Raw genomic sequence first — 19571 nt, forward strand, 5'->3', positions numbered from 1 at the left:
ACTGAGGCTGTTTCTGTAAAATGGAGAGAAACATACTGTAAATTCCATTTCGAGAAATGTTTGATGCAAAGCTCTTGTATGAAAAGTGTTACAGATGCAAAGAAGAATAAAGCCCTGGTCCCTGCCTTCGAAGAGATTATGTCCTCAGCAGCAAAAGAAGGTCACATTCTCTAGGTAGCCTGTGAGCCCCTCCACTTCCCCAGAGAATAACGTGTACTTGTCTTGTGAGTGCCACAAGCCAGGTGACACAGGGCAAAGGGGAACACAATCCCTGCGGGTTGAATGGGAGAAGCCCTGCTAGGAGGAAGGGACTTGGAGCTGCTATCGAGGATCTTAGCAGAAAATGATCCAGAAACAAGTGCCATGAAGTGACAACAGAGTGTTTGGGGAACGATCTGAGCATATGGCTTATTTTCTAAACAAGTGGGCAACGAAGCTAGAGAAGTTTATGAACAAGTATGCCTTTTAGAAATATAATGTAGTATAGATAGTATATACTACATACTGAGTACACATTGTATGTCAGCCTTCATAAGCACTTTTACAAATGAGAAATACTTAACAGATATTAACTATTGTTTTAAGAATATGCACAGCTTGTACAGAACCCAGAATTAAGTCCGGGCTTCTGACTGCCCTGCTCTGTGCTTAAATGCCATTGTGCAGATAGTTGAGTGGGGGACTCATATCCCACTGTGAGGTTGTCCCAATAAGGGGAAATGCGGAGAGAGTTTTATTGACAGGAATTGCGCAAGTACCAAATTTCGTGAAACACTTTTCTGGCAGAGGCCTTGGTTCATTCCTGAAACAAATTTGGAGCAGTGTTTAAATTAGGAGTGCTTAGGGGAGACCCCAATTCATTAGAAATGATAGCTGTCTTTTAATTTGTTTCAGTGACTGTTGCTTTACTTTTATTTATTTTTAATCTTTATTATTGAAAGTATTACATATGTCCCCGTCTTCCCCCATTGACCTCTTCTAACCCACCTCCACTTCCCACCCCAGGCCTTCACTACCCTATTGTCCGTGTCCATGGGTTATGCACATATGCATACAAGTTCTTTGGTTGACCTCTCCCCACCTACGCGCCACCCCCTTTATTCTGAGATTCCACAATCGGTTCCTTGTTTCTATGTCTCTGGATCTATTTTGTTCATTAGATTCCACATATGAGTGAGATCATTGATACTTGTCTCTCTCTGATGGGCTTGTTTTGTTTTCTTACTTTACTTTTAGATGGATGATGACAGAATGGACCCCGTGTTCACGAACTTGTGGAAAAGGGATGCAGAGCAGACAAGTGGCGTGTACCCAACAACTGAGCAACGGAACCCTGATTCGGGCCCGGGAGAGGGACTGCGCTGGGCCCAAGCCGGCCTCCGCCCAGCGCTGCGAGGGCCAGGACTGCATGACCGTGTGGGAGGCGGGGGTGTGGTCAGAGGTGCGGCACACACCCCATTTCTTTCCCTTTCCTTTTCTTTTTTGACTCTTAGATTCTTTAAGGTCGTGTTGTATCATGTTTAGAATCTGTGCACGACAGTGAGTATTTTTCAATACCATCTGTTGATTTTGCTGATAATAAAAAAAGTATGCTCATTGTAAATAATTTTGAAAATAGGAAAACAAAGATTTTTTTACTCTTTATTTTGTAAATAATGTAACATGATGAAGAGCATATTTTATGTACATTTTAGAATCCTGCTTTTTCATTTACATACCATGAGTGTACTTTTAAGTGGACACATATTAAAATACACATTTGACTCATCACAAATCCCTGAACATTTAAACGAGAAAATACTTAAAGTGGACACATATTAAATTGACTCATCACAAATCCCTGAACATTTAAACGAGAAAGGAGAAGAAAGGGATTAACATTTAACAATCATTTTCTGTGAGCAAGGACTATGTTTTTAATTCATATTTAGTACGTTATTTACATTTAATCAGGAATTCAAGAAAGTTAACAGTTTTATCCTTTTATAATGTAGCTTAGAGCAATTAAATCATTTTCTTGAAAATTCAAGATAGTCTAATGCAAGCCATAAATTATGAGATATTTATGTATTTGTGAAAAATGTGAGTACGTGTAAAATATTATTAGCTCCATGCTTAAGTTTTCAGGAACACAACTGTTGGAATCTGCATGGCCGTTCCTGTACTGTGTTGTTGCTAAGTGTTTGCCCGCACCTCTTTCTTTAGACCTTTTTCAGAAACGGGTATAACTTGGATTTTCACATTTTGCCATAGCTCCCATTTCGCTCACACTCCCCTGTCCCACCTAATGCTATTCTGGTCCCTGTGTCCAGATAGTCAGTGATATGTACCTTTGGGAACCTTTACATAATAGAAAGCATCAATGTAAATGGGCGGGCAAGTTGCACCTGAAAGGTTGGTGGAATATACATGTGTGCTTCATATCTGTGATGTCCCCAATGCCAATCAGGCATCCGTTATTTATAATGTCAATTAAACTGTTTGTGAATCAACTTATATTTCAATCTATACAACTATTTAGAATGATGTTTTCTAGGGCTATATAATCATGTAAAGACATTCTTTTTTATGTTTGCTAAGATTTTCTTGGTTTTAGCTTTAAGAACAGTTTATGAGAAATGGCATTCTATAAGAAATTTGGACACAGACAATAGTGTGGTGATGGCGAGGGGGTATGGAGGTCGGTGGAGGTGGAAGAAGGTATAGGGGGGATAAATAGTGCTGGAAGAAAAGAAAATACATTTGAAAAAATTCTCATTTTTTACATTTCTAGGCTAACACAGATAAAAATCTTAGCAAAAATAGAGCAATGAACTTTATTACACAATTTATGTAAATATTTGATGTCAATCAAATGTAGCATTTACATTTTGATCATTGCATTCTATTTGTTTTTCCTAAACAATCCCTATGCTCTATTTCTCTCTGCAATCACGGTCCTGTGCTCCTGAAAGCCTTTCGCCCCAGCACTGTGCCTGAGCTGCCTCGGGCCTCTAATACTGGTGCATAGCCCGTTCTCCTTATTCTTCCTGTGGGTTATCGGCTTATGGAGATGAGTAGGATCCACACTTTACATAATTTCATCACTTGTCTCTCTTCTAAACACTGGCTTTATGCAAACTCTCTGATGTCTTCCAGTGCTCCGTCAAGTGTGGCAAAGGTGTCCGTCAGCGGACCGTGAGGTGTACTAACCCCAGAAAGAAGTGCGTCCTTTCCACCCGACCCAGGGAGGCCGAGGACTGTGAGGATTACTCCAAATGCTACCTGTGGCGAATGGGTGACTGGTCTAAGGTGAGAATCATTCTGCACATTCTCGGTATTGGGTTTCAATAATATCCACATTGCCCTGGATACTACATCCATATAGTATGGATGTAGGAGGGATGGAGGATAGAGGTGAAGATTATGGGATATCGAGTATTATATCCTCAAATCCTGCCTCTATCCATAATCATGATCTCTATAAAACTGTTTTAAAGATTAAGATACAATGTATAAAGCAATTAACACGATTTTGGACACAAAGAAAGCTCTCAAAATGCAAATCATTGTTGCTCTGTTGCTAGTTTTTGTGACATTGTTCTTTGTCAGATTATTTTTTGCATAAAACTTCCCTAAGAAATAGAATACTATCAGGAGAGTCAATTCAAAATATAATTAAGGAAAGTATTGGCAAAGTCAAACAAAGGAATGCCCATCATAATAGGTAAAAGACAGATTTTTTCCCCACCAATATTTGGGGTTGTAGATAGAAGAAAAGAGAAGGAACGGTATTCTTGAAGCCTTTTGGTCAAATCAAGTGGACACAGTTCATTTAGTAGTTAAACAGTAAGTTTAATACCATGATATTAATAATGCTTATTTAAAATTTATGAATGGAGTCTCATATAAATGAGCCATAAAAACAGGTCACATATTCACTCTGCAAAGTGACTCAATAAATAAATATATAAATCCCATGGTTTAAGGTATAATTCTGATCACACCTAGGGAAAACAGCTCTCAAATACTAGTTTTCAGAAATGTAAATATTAATCAAATGGTCCCCTGTGCCTTGCCACATTTAGCTGTAATCTAATATACTTATTGTTATGGGATCATAAAATTCTAGGGCTTAGAAGAGACTTCAATCCCCTCTTTTCCTCTTTTATTTATTGTATAAATAAAAAGTGGTGGCTGCTGGGGAATGGTAGGGAGTACGGTAGCTCTTGATAAGTAACACCGAGGGAAATTCTGAAAGAAAATTTTTCATTGAACTATGCACTGTGGTTAGCCAGCTTGCCCAATATTGAAATCCGTGACATTGCCTCTCCTCACTAACAAAAGTTTGCATATTAACATAGCATTTGAGTTCTCAGTAAGCTGTACTCTCTTTCCACTACTTACAACATTCAGAGTTCACACTGGGACTCTTACAGGAGGCATTTGTAAACAATGTAAATCAATCCCTGGGTACAGAATTAGGAAATATTCAGCCCAATCCAGGAATCTTTTAACTGGTGAACCATATAAGGAAACATTGTACTTCAGAGTAAACAACTTTTAGGTGAAACAAAATTCCAAATTAACCACAAATATATTTTTTTAATGTTAAGGTTTATTTATGTTTCCCCAATTCTTAGAGAGGAAAAATACAGTAGGATGATAGGAAAAGACAATGATTTGGAAGTCAAGAGACATGGGGACAGTCTGGACTCCCTCACTGTGCAGATGGCCAAACTGGTTAAGCCATTGGATACCTTTGTGTATTTGTTTCCATAGGAGTGAAATAAAGAATATAGACATCTATTGTGTGTATATATAAACTCTTAATTCAGCTCTGAAGGTATGAAACAGGATGAGAAAATAAAGTACTAGTCGGAGGGGGCGGAGAATATCGCCCATTGCTCACTTTCTATTATAAGAACTCCCCATTCCTTTATTTGGGCTAGTGAAATCCTAGAGATTTTCCTTAAGTGATTCTAAACTAAGGAAAAATTTCAAAACCACTAGAATATATGAGTGACCTTTTCCCAACTTTATTAGTAGAAATATTTTTAAGTGATAAATGTTAAGTCTGTTAACTACAAAAGACAAATTTGTAATTGCAAAAAACCAGAAGATCCAGGTTTTACTGTAAATTATGACACAGAACTAACGAAGCTCCTGCATTGCAGCATATGGAAATAGGGCAAGCAAATCCTATTTTCATGACAAAAGCTGTTGATTAAAATGTGCCTATTATGTGGACTCTGGTTAAATCTTAAAAGCAAAATCAAAATTAACTGGGGAGATTATAGAAGACATTAGTTTTGGTTTTTCATGCTAAGCCTAAAAATATATATTTTAAAATTTTACCACAATTACATGTATCTAACTTTTAAATATACTTGGATTGAATTACTTTAAATTGATTTTGTTGAGTTACCAAATTGCTACCCAGCTTATAGTACATGGCCATTGTGAGGAACAAAATCAATAGCCACTATATATATTCATTACTGTTCTATGACTTCTTACCTTTGTTTGTTGGACTGTTTCTTTCTTTGTTTGCTTATTTAGAAGATCCAGTGTGTTGCATTTTTCTTCTCTTTCTGTGAATATAAATCTGCTCTTTACCCTAAAGCCATTTTCTCCTTCTTCATTTATATCGGAGGCCTCAGCATAACAGATTCAAACAGCAGTAGAACTTGAAGCCAGTGGCTACATGTGAACTTCATTGATTTCTCTCCTCCTTTTTTCACGCCTAAGATACCACTATCGTGTTAAAATGAAGACCATCCCAAAATAATTACAGAGAAAAAGAATAATGCTGTGATATTTCGATTTCAGTGGTTAAAATATTAATGGGCAGAGGAAACATAGATCTCTTATTCTTACCAGCTGTGACCCTGGGATAAGGATGACAATAAGATGTGTGCAGTGGGAGTGGATTTCTGTGCTCTTCTGAGGTCAGTTAATCGGTTAGTTTCACTCACATTCTACTAACATTGTTAAACTACTGATACACCTAAGTGGACTAAAAATTCACCCTTGCATTCTTTAATCCGGAGTATTCAATGGACTGTCCAGAAAGTAGAGCTCTAAAGCCCCGCTTCAGTAATATTAGTAGAGAATCAGTTAAAAGACAGACTCTCAGGTTCACTGTGTAAAACTCATTGACCACTATTGGACCAAGGTAATTTGGGCTAAACAGTTAAGGCTTACTAAGAATATGGCTTATGCCTCACACTGTGTTCACTGCATGCGTGTCAGCCTGTGTGATTTCTAGCATTTATGATTTGGTGGTGTGTAAACAGTGGGAAAATTGCTCTCAGCTTCAAAGGAAAAATATAGATCCAAGTGTACTCAAAGAGAAAAATCTCCTGTCCTAAAATCATTATCTCTGATTTCAACCCTGTAATAAGTTGAATAATATTCATGTTTATTTCATCGAGATTGGGGAGTTGGCAAAAATAGGATACAAACAATGTGGTCGCTCTGTTCTGGCTGAGTTTAACCGTTGACACAATTATGTGCCACACTGTGACCGTATCTCTGATGCACATATGGCTTTAGGGTTTTTCCTGGGAGAGCAGAATACAACCCATATGTTCTCTGGCAGAATAAATCTGTATTTACTCTTTTAAGCTGACCAAAGTATAGAATACTGACTTTAAAGATATATAATTACTTTAAAAATAACAGCCTCTTTATGTTCAATTAAATACCATATTTTCTGCCTCTATTTGGCCTGACTTTTTTTGAACTTCTACAACTTTCTTGGTTTCATTATTGGAAACCAGTAGAGGAGCAAGTGAAAGAGTATTGTTTTATCTACCTGTTAGACAGAATTTAGTCCTTCATGAAGCTTTTTAGAGTTAACTTTTCTATGCAGTATTAACAAATGGTTTACACTTTTTCAGGTGAATTATAAGGACAACAAAACACCTTGGTATTGCAGATAATCATGGTTTATTTTCAATTTACACATTACAATTTGAATTTAATTTAGTCCTTTAAAATTCTGAGAAAAAAAATAGTATCATATCAAATTATGACATGATTAATAGATTATTTTGAGAAGAGATTATGAGTCTTTTGTGATGATGTAGTTCAAAATAATGCTCAAAGCACAAAAAATCATTTTGGGTGATTTAATTATATAGATGATATGATATATCTTTGTTTAGAAATAGTATATTTAAAGCTTTCAGTATAAAAAAGTCATTTTTAACTTTTGCTGCAGAAGGAAACCACAATTATAGTCAGTATATTCAGTTGAATAGAGAGAGGAATTAGCTAGAAGAGGAACCCAAAAACTAAGGTAATTCTTTCTAGTGAGTAGGGGAGCAATATCAGAGTAAATACGTGCTTCCTAACTATATAAATTGCATTTAAGCTAATAGGAATTCTACTTATTCTGAGTCATTCTCTGAGTGGAGATTTTCTAGTTCTATGTAGTTACAAATCTCAAAATGTTATGCTGCAATTATTTTTTTCTGAAAAAACAATGCTGTGGCTCAAAATAAAACAAATCGATTGTTTCATAACTTATTTTTGAAACCATGAAAAACCTGCATCTACTTGTATTATTTCTGGTAAAAATAATTTTCTTACCACACATACTACAGATGTTGTTAAAATCCACCTAGTGTATTATATTGTCCTTGGACCCTGTAATAACTATGGGAAAATGTGTCCTGAGTAGTTAGCACTGTATTTTTCAAAGAAGCTCAAAAATAGAATTTTAAATTAATTAAGTAAATTATGCTCTTTCTTTAAGGTGGCTTTGCATAATCAAATGTTATAATCTTAAAGTGTTCCCATATTGCATAATTAGTAAATTAAAACAATTCAACAGGAAGGTGCAAGATCAAAGAAACAACAAATCAATGAAAGATTCCTTAGTGACATACTTCAAACAAGTCTAGAAAGACAAACAGAAGATTTATTACCCTGTCATACCTTTATTCAGATTGGCCAGCAGTCACTGTAACTGGGTTGGTTTGCGCGTTTTCACCTATCGCTAAAAAAAATTATTTTATCTTGCTCTCTTTGTTATATTGGATTTGTACAGACAGATCATGTGAATTTGAAGCTCTGAATATGATAATAGGCTATAATAGGCTGTTCCAAAATCTCACAGCGTTCCTGGCCTGGTTATACGCCTTCTATTTTCTATACAGAAGCTTGTCACTCCTTAAAATTAACATTGACAGTAGTAATTGTGACTTATCACAGTTGGTAGGAAATTATGGGTAATCACCAGGGCCATTTCTTTCCACTGAAGGAAAACTCAGGGAATCATTAAAGGAAAGTTAAAGAAACATCTTAATCAGTGCAATCAAGAATATCTTAAACTAAATGACTAGATAATATCATGTTTTTAATGATGCATCTCTGTAGCCTAGTGTTTTTGCATTAGTTATAAGGGAACGAAAAGAACCAGATCCAAAAATCCCAACGGAGGGATTTCTTGTTGCCCCAGGATCAAGCTAGGATCTTAGGACTACGGATTCTTGTATGTCTGGACTGACCCAATATTGGCATCTACCCCACCCCAATTGAAATCAATTTGCAGGAGGTCCCAGCATGCATCTGAGGCTATGCAGAACTTGCTGGTTTTAAGTGAATTCTTTTAGGTTAATAGAGGAAGGCTCAATCAGTTGTTGGAAGGATTTCATTCAACTTTGAAGAAATAATTAGCAGCAATAGCAAATAACCAAATTAAATACCCTACAAGGATGTAAAAATAGAAAATGTTAAGTATTGGCTGAAACTAGAGAATACAGTAAAATAACGAATAAAATGAGAAATGCCATAATGAAAAAAATATATTGTCTTCCCAATCTGCTCAAAACCATTCCATGACATTAGCATCAGTAAAACTGGTAGCTACCGGAAACCAGAATGTCATCCTTTTTATAAGACTAAATTCATAATTTACAAATTCTTGAGACTTGTATCCCCAAAATTATGTCCCAAAGAAAACTCATTCCTTGGGATGTGGTTTACATGTATGAGAAATGCTGTAATTAAGCAATGATAATAAACAAATAGTTTTTGCTGTAGGACTTTACAAACATTCTGCTGTACATAGTAAATCTCGAAGGGAGAATATAGTATTTCTCTTTTCTTTTTTCTTTTTACCAAAGGTGATTTTTGCAGAGCATGTAGCTAGTTTGTTATTTAGTGTAATACACTTTGGGAAAGCTGGCATTAGATTATTCTGATTTCAAAGACTAGTTTGGTAAATATTATTTTCAAACTAGAGAAAATTTGTAAATGGAAATTAAACTGAAGTTATCTATAATCTAGAAAATTATTTTTGAGATGAATTATTATTTCTATTCAAAAGTATTTTCTTTTTTTAAAAAAAATAATTTTCAATTACAGAATTATTTTCTAATTATTTCTACCAGTCTATTGATATTTGGAAAAGTAACTGCTTATCGTTTTTATAATTTTAAATAATCTCATAAAACAAGAGAAAGGGGTACTCAAAGGAGCAGGAGGAAAACCATGGGAAACAAGAGAAGAAAGTACTGTTAAGAACATTCAATGAGATGGGGACTGAGCCAGAGGGAGTTAAAGAAGCCCATTCTCACAGTAAACTTCAGCTGCTTTAGGACTGTGCCATTGGCCTTCCAACAGTTCCTGAAATTTGGAATATTTAAAACAAAAGGTCTCATTTTGTTTCCTACAACCAATTTCCTTTTTCTGGAAAAATGTTGATATCATCTTCCCATTTACCCAGACTGGAAGCTACCCTGAGCCTTTCTTCTATACACAAGTAGGGTTTTGTCTCGGTTGCTATTTGTTTATTTGTTTTTCAATTACAGTTGACATTCAATATTATATTACTTTCAGGTGTGTAACAGAATGATCAGACATTTATATAACTTACAAAGTGATCACCTCAATAAGTCTACTACCCACCTGGCACCATACATAGTTTTCACAATATTATTGACTATATTCCCTCTGCTGTACTGTACATCCCCGTGACTGTTTAGTAACTACCAATTTGTACTTCTTACTCCCTTCACCTTTTTCGTCCAGCCTCCCAACCGCTCTCCCATCTGGCAACCATCAAAATGTACTCGGAATCTATGAGTTTGTTTCTGTTTTGTTTGTTCATTTATTTTGTTCTTTAGATTCCACATATAAGTGAAATCATATGGTATTTGTCTTTCTCTGACTGACATTTCACTTAGCATAATACCCACAAGGTCCATCCGTATATTCACAGATGGTAAGGTTTCATTCTCTTTTTATGGCCAAGTAATATATATATATATTCACATCTTTATCCAATCTCAGTTGCTCTTTATTCCCAGTATAATACTACTATCCTTATTTTTTCACCAAGACTAGAGTAAAAATTTCTAATATGTTCCCTTATCCACATACTCCTCCTCTTTCACATCCATTCGCTCACAGGGATGACTTCCTCACTCTGTTCTAGAGCCCAGTACTTGCAGGGAATTCCCCATGGCTGTACTGTCACCTACCAGATACTTGCTTGGCATTCAAAGCTTTCCATACTCTAGTCCTAACCTACCTGTTGAAATTGGTCTCAGCATTCTCATTAATTTAGTTTGTCCGCTAAGCTCAGGCCTGAGCAGTGTATACTTCTGCAATCTCCATGTCTTCGTTTATATTTTTCTCTTGCCTGGAATGCGTTTCTTCCAACTCTCTAAATCCTTCAAGTGCCTAATTTTTTAAAGGGCTTCCCCAATAAGTGGCAGAAATAATTTGCACTTATTGACTATATTACATTTTCTTTCTTTTAAAATATATTTTTATTGATTTCAGAGAGAAAGGGAGAGGGACAGAGAGATAGGAACATCAATGATGAGAGAGAATCATTGATTGGCTGCCTCCTGCATGCCCCCCACTGGGGATCGAGCCTGAAAACTGGGCATGGACCTTGACCGAGAATTGAACCGTGACCTCCTGGTTCGTAGGTCCACGCTCAACCACTGAGCCACGCCAGCGGGGCTATATTACATTTTCTCAGTGAATTATTTATTGCCTTACATTGTTGCTGTTTTATTAAGAATGTCTCAACCTTCTCACAAATCTGAGTGACCAGAGCATTGCACTACGTGTAGCAATATTTATTGAATAAATGACTGCTAAACAAACAGACAAAAAATGTGTGATGCACCGAAGCACTGTATGTCTTTTGATCTATTTTATTTTTTGGCATCTAATTCTATAACAACGACAACTATATGACAACAGCATTTTCCTACAAAAGAATTAGTAACTAGCTTCTTTTTCTCCAGGAAAATTAAACTAACCAATATAATTTTATGTAAACACATGACTCCCCTGACATTTTCCTGTATGAAAAATCAAACTACTTAAAAATGTGATTTAAAAAAAAAAAAGTAAATTCTCCCTTATTTGAAGAACATGCAATTTAAGCCAAAAAAAAAAGTGTGCTTGACATTGAGCTTCAAGGGAGCTGGCAGACTTCCTCTGCATTCTTGTGAGTCCATTTGGCTGAACACCTGCCAGCAGGTTAGACAGCAATGATCTAACCTGGAAGGAAAGCAGTAGATGGAAGCAAAGCACACTGAGGAATGTTCCTTGTGAATTGGCAGAGACAGTATTTCTTTCAGGTTGGAATAACTTAAAGGTAGTTATATATGCTCTCTGTGCTATTTTAAATCAATACTCTATTTATTAAAACAAAACAAAAGCACACGCTCCGGCAATGTGGCCACGGAAGGATCGGATCCATTTTTGACTGGGAATGGTTGGGCTGGACCTGGAAAGTATGTTCTTTGAAAAGGAAGTTCAATCACTGTCGTTCCCAGCAGTTCTCTCTGGTGGCAAGATGTTTCCCTGGGAGGGTAGGGCTAAAATAGAAACGTCTTGATAATCTTTTTTTCACCTCTGCGGCCTCTGTGATTGATTGTCTGAGCACCGGCAGGACTGCATATGTGCCCAAGACTTTGTGCTTATTAATTACTTCTTAATGCAAAACATCTTTTTTTTTCTTTCATCATTGCAGTGATCAATGTGGACTTTGATATAAAAAATTTATTTTTTGTTACTTTGACAGTCTTTTCATAACATATTCACTTCTCTGCTAATCATTCATAAGTAATCTGCTTGATTTTGCCACACACATTTTCTTGATTTGTTATAACTATATGCAAATGTTTTCATTAAAGAAACAAAAATAGTTTGAACTGTACAACCAAACGATGAATTAATTAAGCACATACGCAAAAAAAATTTTTTTCAAATGTCTGACCTCTAGGAATAGATTCAATCCCAAATACCCATGTGTTAAAGAAGGCAGATAAACTACTTTAAAAAGATGCTGAAACACTGACCAAAATAAATAGCAAATCATAAAAACAAACCTAACTTTTGTTCCTTAGTATGTTTGTTTCACACTCACTTTATTAAAAAGTTGAAAGATGGAACTGCCAAACATATACAGAAATGAATAGGAATGCTGCACTAATAATTTCCAGTAGAAGTCATCATTTAGTTTCCTTATGAGATCCGTTCTCCACTGTGAATGCTACTTCACTCTTGTTAAAACTCTTGTTAAAATAATCCACTTATTCCCAAAGACAAATTATTCAAGTCAGTGTTGTTAAGCTTGTTGTAGTTTGACACTTAACATTACAGATTATATCAGGTCCTGTAAGATTGTATATTATATTGGTAGAAAAAATAATTTGAACGCTTTTTGCCAGTGACAATTTTCTCTTAATTTAGGAATTCCTATTTCTTACCGAGGCCAGCTGGAAATAAGTAAAGCATTACAGAGCCTTCCTTAGCTGTTGGCCTGGAGAATACACATTCTCTCCAAAATATATATCTTTGGCACAGTCTAGAAGGAAGGAATCTCGGGTAATCTTTGTGCTGGCCAAGTGTGGGAATTATTATTTTTAACCCCTAAATACACTGAAATTTGGTTTTCTTTCAAGGAATTCAAAATCAGACCAGTGCTAGTTTAGTTGTATTTGTTAACCAACAAAACTGAAAGTAAGTAGCTTATAGTAGTATGCATTTTTACTATTGGGTTTTCTGCCTCTTTGGTTTATAATGTTTAGAGGACGTTTTACAAAATTTACAGCTTGAAGAGTTTCACAGTTTAACATTAGAGTTTAACATATACAGATTAATAATTCCGTAAACTCATTGGCAAACTAGTTGATTATTTAACCTAAGTCTATGAAGTTATTATACTATCATGTCCCATTTGGTTCCCAAAACTAAGTTATGTCAATATTCAGAGTAACAAATAACTAACCAGCACCAAAACAGTGTCTACGTGACTATTCTGAAGTCCCGAAAGGAAAGGTAGAAACTCATTTAACCAATAATTTTAAAGTTTGGCATTTTACCATAAGAATCCCAATACTTAGGACTAGATGTGGAAATCTTTTTTAACTCCATGTTCAAAGTCATGTATGTGGAATAAATTTACTTGATCTAAGAACTTATGGAACACAGAATTTGTTAGTATTTAGTGGATTTATGTCAGTAGGCATAGCGGTATTCATAGGAACAATACACATTATTTTTAAATGATGCAGATTTTTGATAAATTCAGATCTATCATAAAAGGAATATTTCTATATAAAATAGAAATTTAGTAACAGAATGTGTTCATATTATGTATATAGTATTTGATCCATCAAAAAATTTATTGTGCTAATACCACATGATCTCACTCATTCATGGATAATAGAGACCATTATAAACTTTTGAACAATAATAGATACAGAGGCAGAATTGCCTCGAACAGACTGTCAAACTACAGCAGGAAGGCCGGGGAGGGTCAAAAAATTTATTGTGCTAATAAGACCTAATTATCCTCAATGCATCTGATTAGACTTGAAAACTTAAGTAATTTCATTGGACCACAGTTATTCGACAGCACACACTCACTGCCCTTGAACGTACTGAAATGATAACTTCAATAAAATGTCTCAGGATAAATGACCTTTCCTTGAACTCCTTCTATAAGATATTTACATATTTTCCAAAGTATTACACCAAGGTCTTAATAACACTGTCTATCAGTGCTATAAATAATGCTGTGTCAGGAATAAAATTTTCATGGTCAGTTTCTTTCTTCAATTTACTTATTGGGCAGTGTCTCACCACCTGTCTATCCTTTGTGATGGAAGAAAGGATTCCACTCTTTGGCTTGTCCATTAGATGGACATCATAGCCATTTAGAGTTCATTTAATTCCTTTGCTTCTATGATAATGCCACAGTTAAGAATTGGTTAAGAATTTTTTAGTGTGTGTTTTTTCTACATTTTTTATTTTCCCTCATTTGTTTGTGTTTAGGCCAATCCATAAATTTGCCAAGTCATTCTGGAATCTTACATTGTCTTTACCAGAACTGCCAAGCCCTGTCCCCTCAGGGCTCCCATCTAATTTAGTCAATAAAACTTTCTAAGAGTTCACATCTCTATCTATCACCAGATCATCCTTGGCCATTTTTAGAAAACTCTAAATGTCTGAGTTAAAGGTCTACTGTACACTTCCACCAACTTGGGCATTGCTTATGTGTCCCCAGATATTTCCCTCCCAGCTTATTTAGATGGAATTTTCTTAGGTAAAACCAAGTCAGTCAGCTCTTATCACCTGGCATAAGAATGACAGAAGGAAAATGAGGATTTAGATAATGATTATGATTATAAAGTTCTATAATGTATTTTGAAAGAGGATAAAGCCTTTTTCTTATTGGTTTGCTGCCATTTGTATTCGTGGTTCTCATTTACTATATTTCGCTAATCTTTTAATAGTCCCAACTGTTTGAATTATTGAGAAAGTTTCCTTTTCTTGGTTAGTGTTTGGCATGCAAGCTATAGTATAGACATAATTTAATACAGTCTTAGAAATTGTCACTAATGTCCCATGTCAAGGAAGGATTTATTTTAGGAGAAAGCCATAGCATTATCATCTAAAAACATTAGTCATGTGAACCCAAGGACGGGGAAGGTCATAGTTTCTCAGGTAGATTGAAATAATGACTATCACTAAGTCAATAGAACAAATTGCATTTTCAAAGATGTCGGGGCTCAGATTTTGGTGGGAAAGAGAGATGGCCAATATACGTTTTCCTTGTGCTATGTTGTCTCTGTCAAAATACTGTTTTTAACTCCAAAATCATGAGAGCCATTTTCTAAGCTGTTCTAAATTGGTTTTAAAGATTACTGTCTCCTTTTTACTCTAGTGAAGCTGGGACATCAAGACTGTGTTTGCTGTTCAGAATTAAAGGCTTCTAGTTCATGAAATTGATTAATAGGATGTTTTGTTTCAAGGTCTTTCAAGGTGATGGATAGTAAACTGTTTGGGGAATAGAATATTTGTCAGGCAATCCAATTCTCTTTTTAAAAAATACTCTTGTCAGGAAATGTTCCTTGTAAAAGAAAGATTATTGGCAAGTTATCTGATAACCTTGTGTTTGTTTACCGGTTGCTGGCAAATTAATGTTGACATTTTAGCATTTTGGACTTTAGTGAAAGTCTATAGTGTTATTTTATATCATTGGGTTTTGTAATAAAGAGTATGGAATAAAGTACCAGCTCCACAGTATTAATAACTTCGGCTGTTTATATTTTCTGCATGGGATCCTGAACATAATGGGTGATGTATAAATATTTAGAAAGCCAATAAATGATTGGATATTCTAAGACAGTCAAGCAAATTATATTTTGAGACTTTACTGAGAAGAATTTCTGTCATACCATTGTTGGGTGGTGCAGTGAATAATCAGATAATGAAACTAGAGTCCTTACTGTTTCACAGCTTCACCACTTAAAAATTGCCAGACTACAGTAATTTTTAATAAAATTTGGAATTTTTACTTTCATAGTTATTTAGGCCTGAAATTATAGCTATGATCTACTCTAATGCCTTGCTTACCAAAAACAAAGAAAAGTTCCAGGTGAATTAGTTGCTAGTGGCAATATTGGAGCCCAGGTCTCCTCATTTCAAGGCCAGAATTAATTTGGCTTTTCCTTTTAATGTCTGTCTTTAATCATAGTAATATGATTTGACAAAATATTCAATTATTTAGTATATTCTATAATAAAGTAAGAACTAATTTAGAAAATACCTTAGAATTTCAGTGAACTAAAATATCTGTTCATTTTCCACACATTTGTAATAAATTTTTTACTAAAATGTGTTATAAAGAAAGTAATTACTAGTAAGAGGTTGATATTTTATTATAATGAGAATTACTTTCTAAGGACTTTCTAAGGCTATTAGACTACCTATATAATAAAAGGCTAATATGCAAATCAACAGAACGGAAGAATGACTGGTCACTATGATGCGCACTGACCACCAGGGGGCATGGCTCAGCCAGAATCCAGGCTTACAGCTGGCAAGCACAGCAGCGATGGCTGGAGCCTTTCCTGCCAAAGTGGGCCTAAGCCAGCAATCAGACATCCCCTGAGAGCTCCTGGACTGTGAGAGGGTGCAGGCTGGACTGAGGGACCCCCGCCCTGCTTCCTGAGTGTGGGAATTTCATGCACCGGGCCTCTAGTTATTAACTAAAATCCATAGATTACATCAGGGTTCACTCTTGATGTTGTGCATTCTATGGGTCTTGACAAATTCATAATGTCATATATCCATGATTACTCTATCAGATAGAATAGTTTCAGTGCCCTAAAAATACCTTGTACTCCACCTATTCAACCCCCCTTCCCAACCCTTAACCACCATGGATCTTCTTACTGTTTCTATAGTTCTGCCTTTTCCAGAGTGTCACATGTTTAGAATCAAATACAATGTAACCTTTCAGATGGCCTTCTTTCACTTAGTAGTAGGTATATAAGTTTATTCCATGCCCAATAAGAAACATCTCTGTTGCTACCAATTTGGAGCAATTATGAATATAGCTGCTATAAACATTTGTGTGGACAAATGGTATGTGTGAACTGTCTTTCTATTATTAAGATATTCATGTTGATTCCAGGTCTTCTGCTTCTACTTGGTTTTCTTTCCTAGTGAGTACACAACACAGGGTTTTCCTTTTAAAGGCTTCTCATTGGGAAGTTGGACTGGTGAAGTGGGAGTGTATGCTTTTGTCCTTTAGGAGTTCATTTAATCTCTCTGAACTCTGACTTACTCATCTCCCGACAATCAGGCTGGCAGGAAAGTGGTTAGGGGGTGATCAGACTGACAGGCAGAAGCAGTTAGGGGCAATCAGGCAGGCAGGCAGGCGAGCGGATGGGAGCCAGCAATCCTGGATTGTGAGGGGGATATCCGACTGCCCATTTAGGCCCGATCCCGGTGGGTCCCAGATTGGAGAGGGTGCCGGCTGGGCTGAGGGACACACACCCCCCACCCCCTGGGTCACAAATTTCATGCACTGGGCCTCTAGTTTTATAATAAAACTTATTCTAAATCTTTCAAAGGCAAAATGAGTCTGTTTTAGTTAAATGAATTCTAGAACTTTTATTATTTCCTGGATGCTATTTTTATTTCTGGGTCATTCCCATATACAAGTTACAAAATTTAACTTGCAAAAGGAATACAACTAACTTTTTTTCACTAGTTTTTCAGATTTTTATGAAAGACACTATTCAGCCATTATCTGCTAAAATTATTTATTCTGTTACTTTATTGAATTTTTTATAATTCTGAAAAATGATATGTTACTTTGGTTTGCTCATGTCCTATGGAGTTGATATAAAATTAATCAAAAGTTTTGGGAATAGTCTGTGACTGATTCCTGGGCTTCAATGACATGATTGCGAACTTCCTCTACTGATCAGATGAGTTCATCTATTATGAAGCTCTATTATTATTATTTTCTCAAATATTTCAAGATCTACATAAATTTTAGGAATAGATACTTGAATGATATTTTCCCATATTAACTTAACCCCTTAAAAGTTTTTAGTTTAACTATTGTGAATTTTCTTGAAGATATTTTTCTAAGAAACATAATATCTTCATTTATATAAATATATCAATTTTATAGAGTGGTATTAAGATGCTTTTAAGGAAGAAAGACAATTTTAAGTAGTTACTCCTCTTATAATAGTTTTAAATTATAGTAAAGCTTAAACTGAACTGGAAACATTCAGATTGTAAAGTTAACAAGAAAAATAAACCATAAATATGTGTAAATTGTTGGGGTAATTGTGGAACACTTAATGGATTGTGATTTGAAAAGCAGCCAGGAATTTGGAAAAGAGTAATACTATGGATACAATTGTAGGTGTGGGAATAGAAAATGCATGGGCATGATCTATATATATAAAAGCCTAAGTGACTGTTACGAATGAACGACCAGAATGACCAGAACGACTGGTTGATGAGTCGCTATGATGTGCACTGACCACCAGAGGGCAGATGCTCAATGCAGGAGCTGCCCCCTGGTGGTCAGTGTGCTCCCACAGCCAACTTCCCGTGGCCCCTCCCCCAGCTGGCTAACCTCCTGCAGTCCCTCCCCCTACCGGGCGGCCTTGCCAATAGGCCCCGATTGGGGGGTCGGCCGGCCAACCTCCTGTGGTTCTTCCCCCCAGCCATTTGGCCCCCGATAGACCTCGATCACCTGCCAGACCGAGGGACCCCACCCATGCACGAATTCGTGCACCGGGCCTCTAGGTAATCTATATTAGAGCAAATGATTCCTACAGTGAAGTGTGGAAAATAAAGCTGAGGAGATAGATAAACACCAGCCTGGAGATTCTGGGATACTGGGCTTTATCTTGCAGGCAGTGACACAGTAATCAAAGATTTTTGTCTGATGAGATTATATATGTAAAGCAACTTTGGAAGAATATATATTCAGTATTAACAAGTGGGATTGATTGGAAGACTGGGGACTAAAGACAAGACGAACATTAGTAGACTAGGCTTGAGGTGAATAGGGTTTGTGTAGAATGCTTCTTGTGCAAAGGAAAAGAAGAGCTGGGACCTGTAACGATGTAAAGGAAGAATTGATGGCAAAGAGAGTGCAGTCCTAATAATGACTTGGTAAAGCACAAAGGGAAAAAATACATTAAAACCTTATGCCTGTATATCTAAAAGGGGACAATCAGAAAGTATTTACCAGTTTTCAATGAGAATACACTAAGATCATTTGGCTAAAGATCAATATGGGTAAGATGACTAGTAAAATAAGTCATTATTTTCAGAAACGCAAGCATATTCCCTCTCATGTAATTGTGATACCATAAAATCACTTTATTCTCTCAGTCAAGTAAGCACCAGCTTATTTGTGTAACAAATCAAATCTGGGGATACATGAGGACCCAAGAGACTTCCCTAATAAAAGACCATTGTACATCAAATACATTTTTCTTTGCAAAATATCTTACAAATGAAGACAATCTGCAGTTATGAAATACAAGGAATCCATTGAAAGGGTATTTTATTAGAAAAATCCGATTATCAAATATTTTTATTAGCATAGTATTGGATATTGTGTCATCTGCCAAGAAATAGCAGCTATTTCCATCATATGCCAGGTTGATAAGCCATATTGAAACTGTTGATCAACATTTCAAGGCCAGAGCAAAAGAGTAGATGAGGAGACAAAGACTGCAACAGGCATCCAGCTCCACAGCTGGGCGTAGGCTAACTCTTGA

The 19571-nt window shown here is 36.0% G+C and overlaps 1 protein-coding gene across 1 annotated transcript in view; it reads left to right on the plus strand.

Annotated features, from left to right (window-relative positions):
* The window catches only part of ADAMTS19 (ADAM metallopeptidase with thrombospondin type 1 motif, 19), a 178231-nt gene that overhangs the window by 154371 nt on the left and 4289 nt on the right, over positions 1-19571 (plus strand). The window contains exons 19-20 of the mRNA XM_005865612.2: positions 1237-1441; positions 3139-3291. Of these exons, the coding sequence (XP_005865674.1) occupies positions 1237-1441; positions 3139-3291 (358 nt within the window). The remainder of the gene's footprint in view (positions 1-1236; positions 1442-3138; positions 3292-19571) is intronic.

Source organism: Myotis brandtii, unplaced genomic scaffold, assembly GCF_000412655.1.
Source record: "Myotis brandtii unplaced genomic scaffold, ASM41265v1 scaffold208, whole genome shotgun sequence".
NCBI lineage: Eukaryota > Metazoa > Chordata > Mammalia > Chiroptera > Vespertilionidae > Myotis > Myotis brandtii.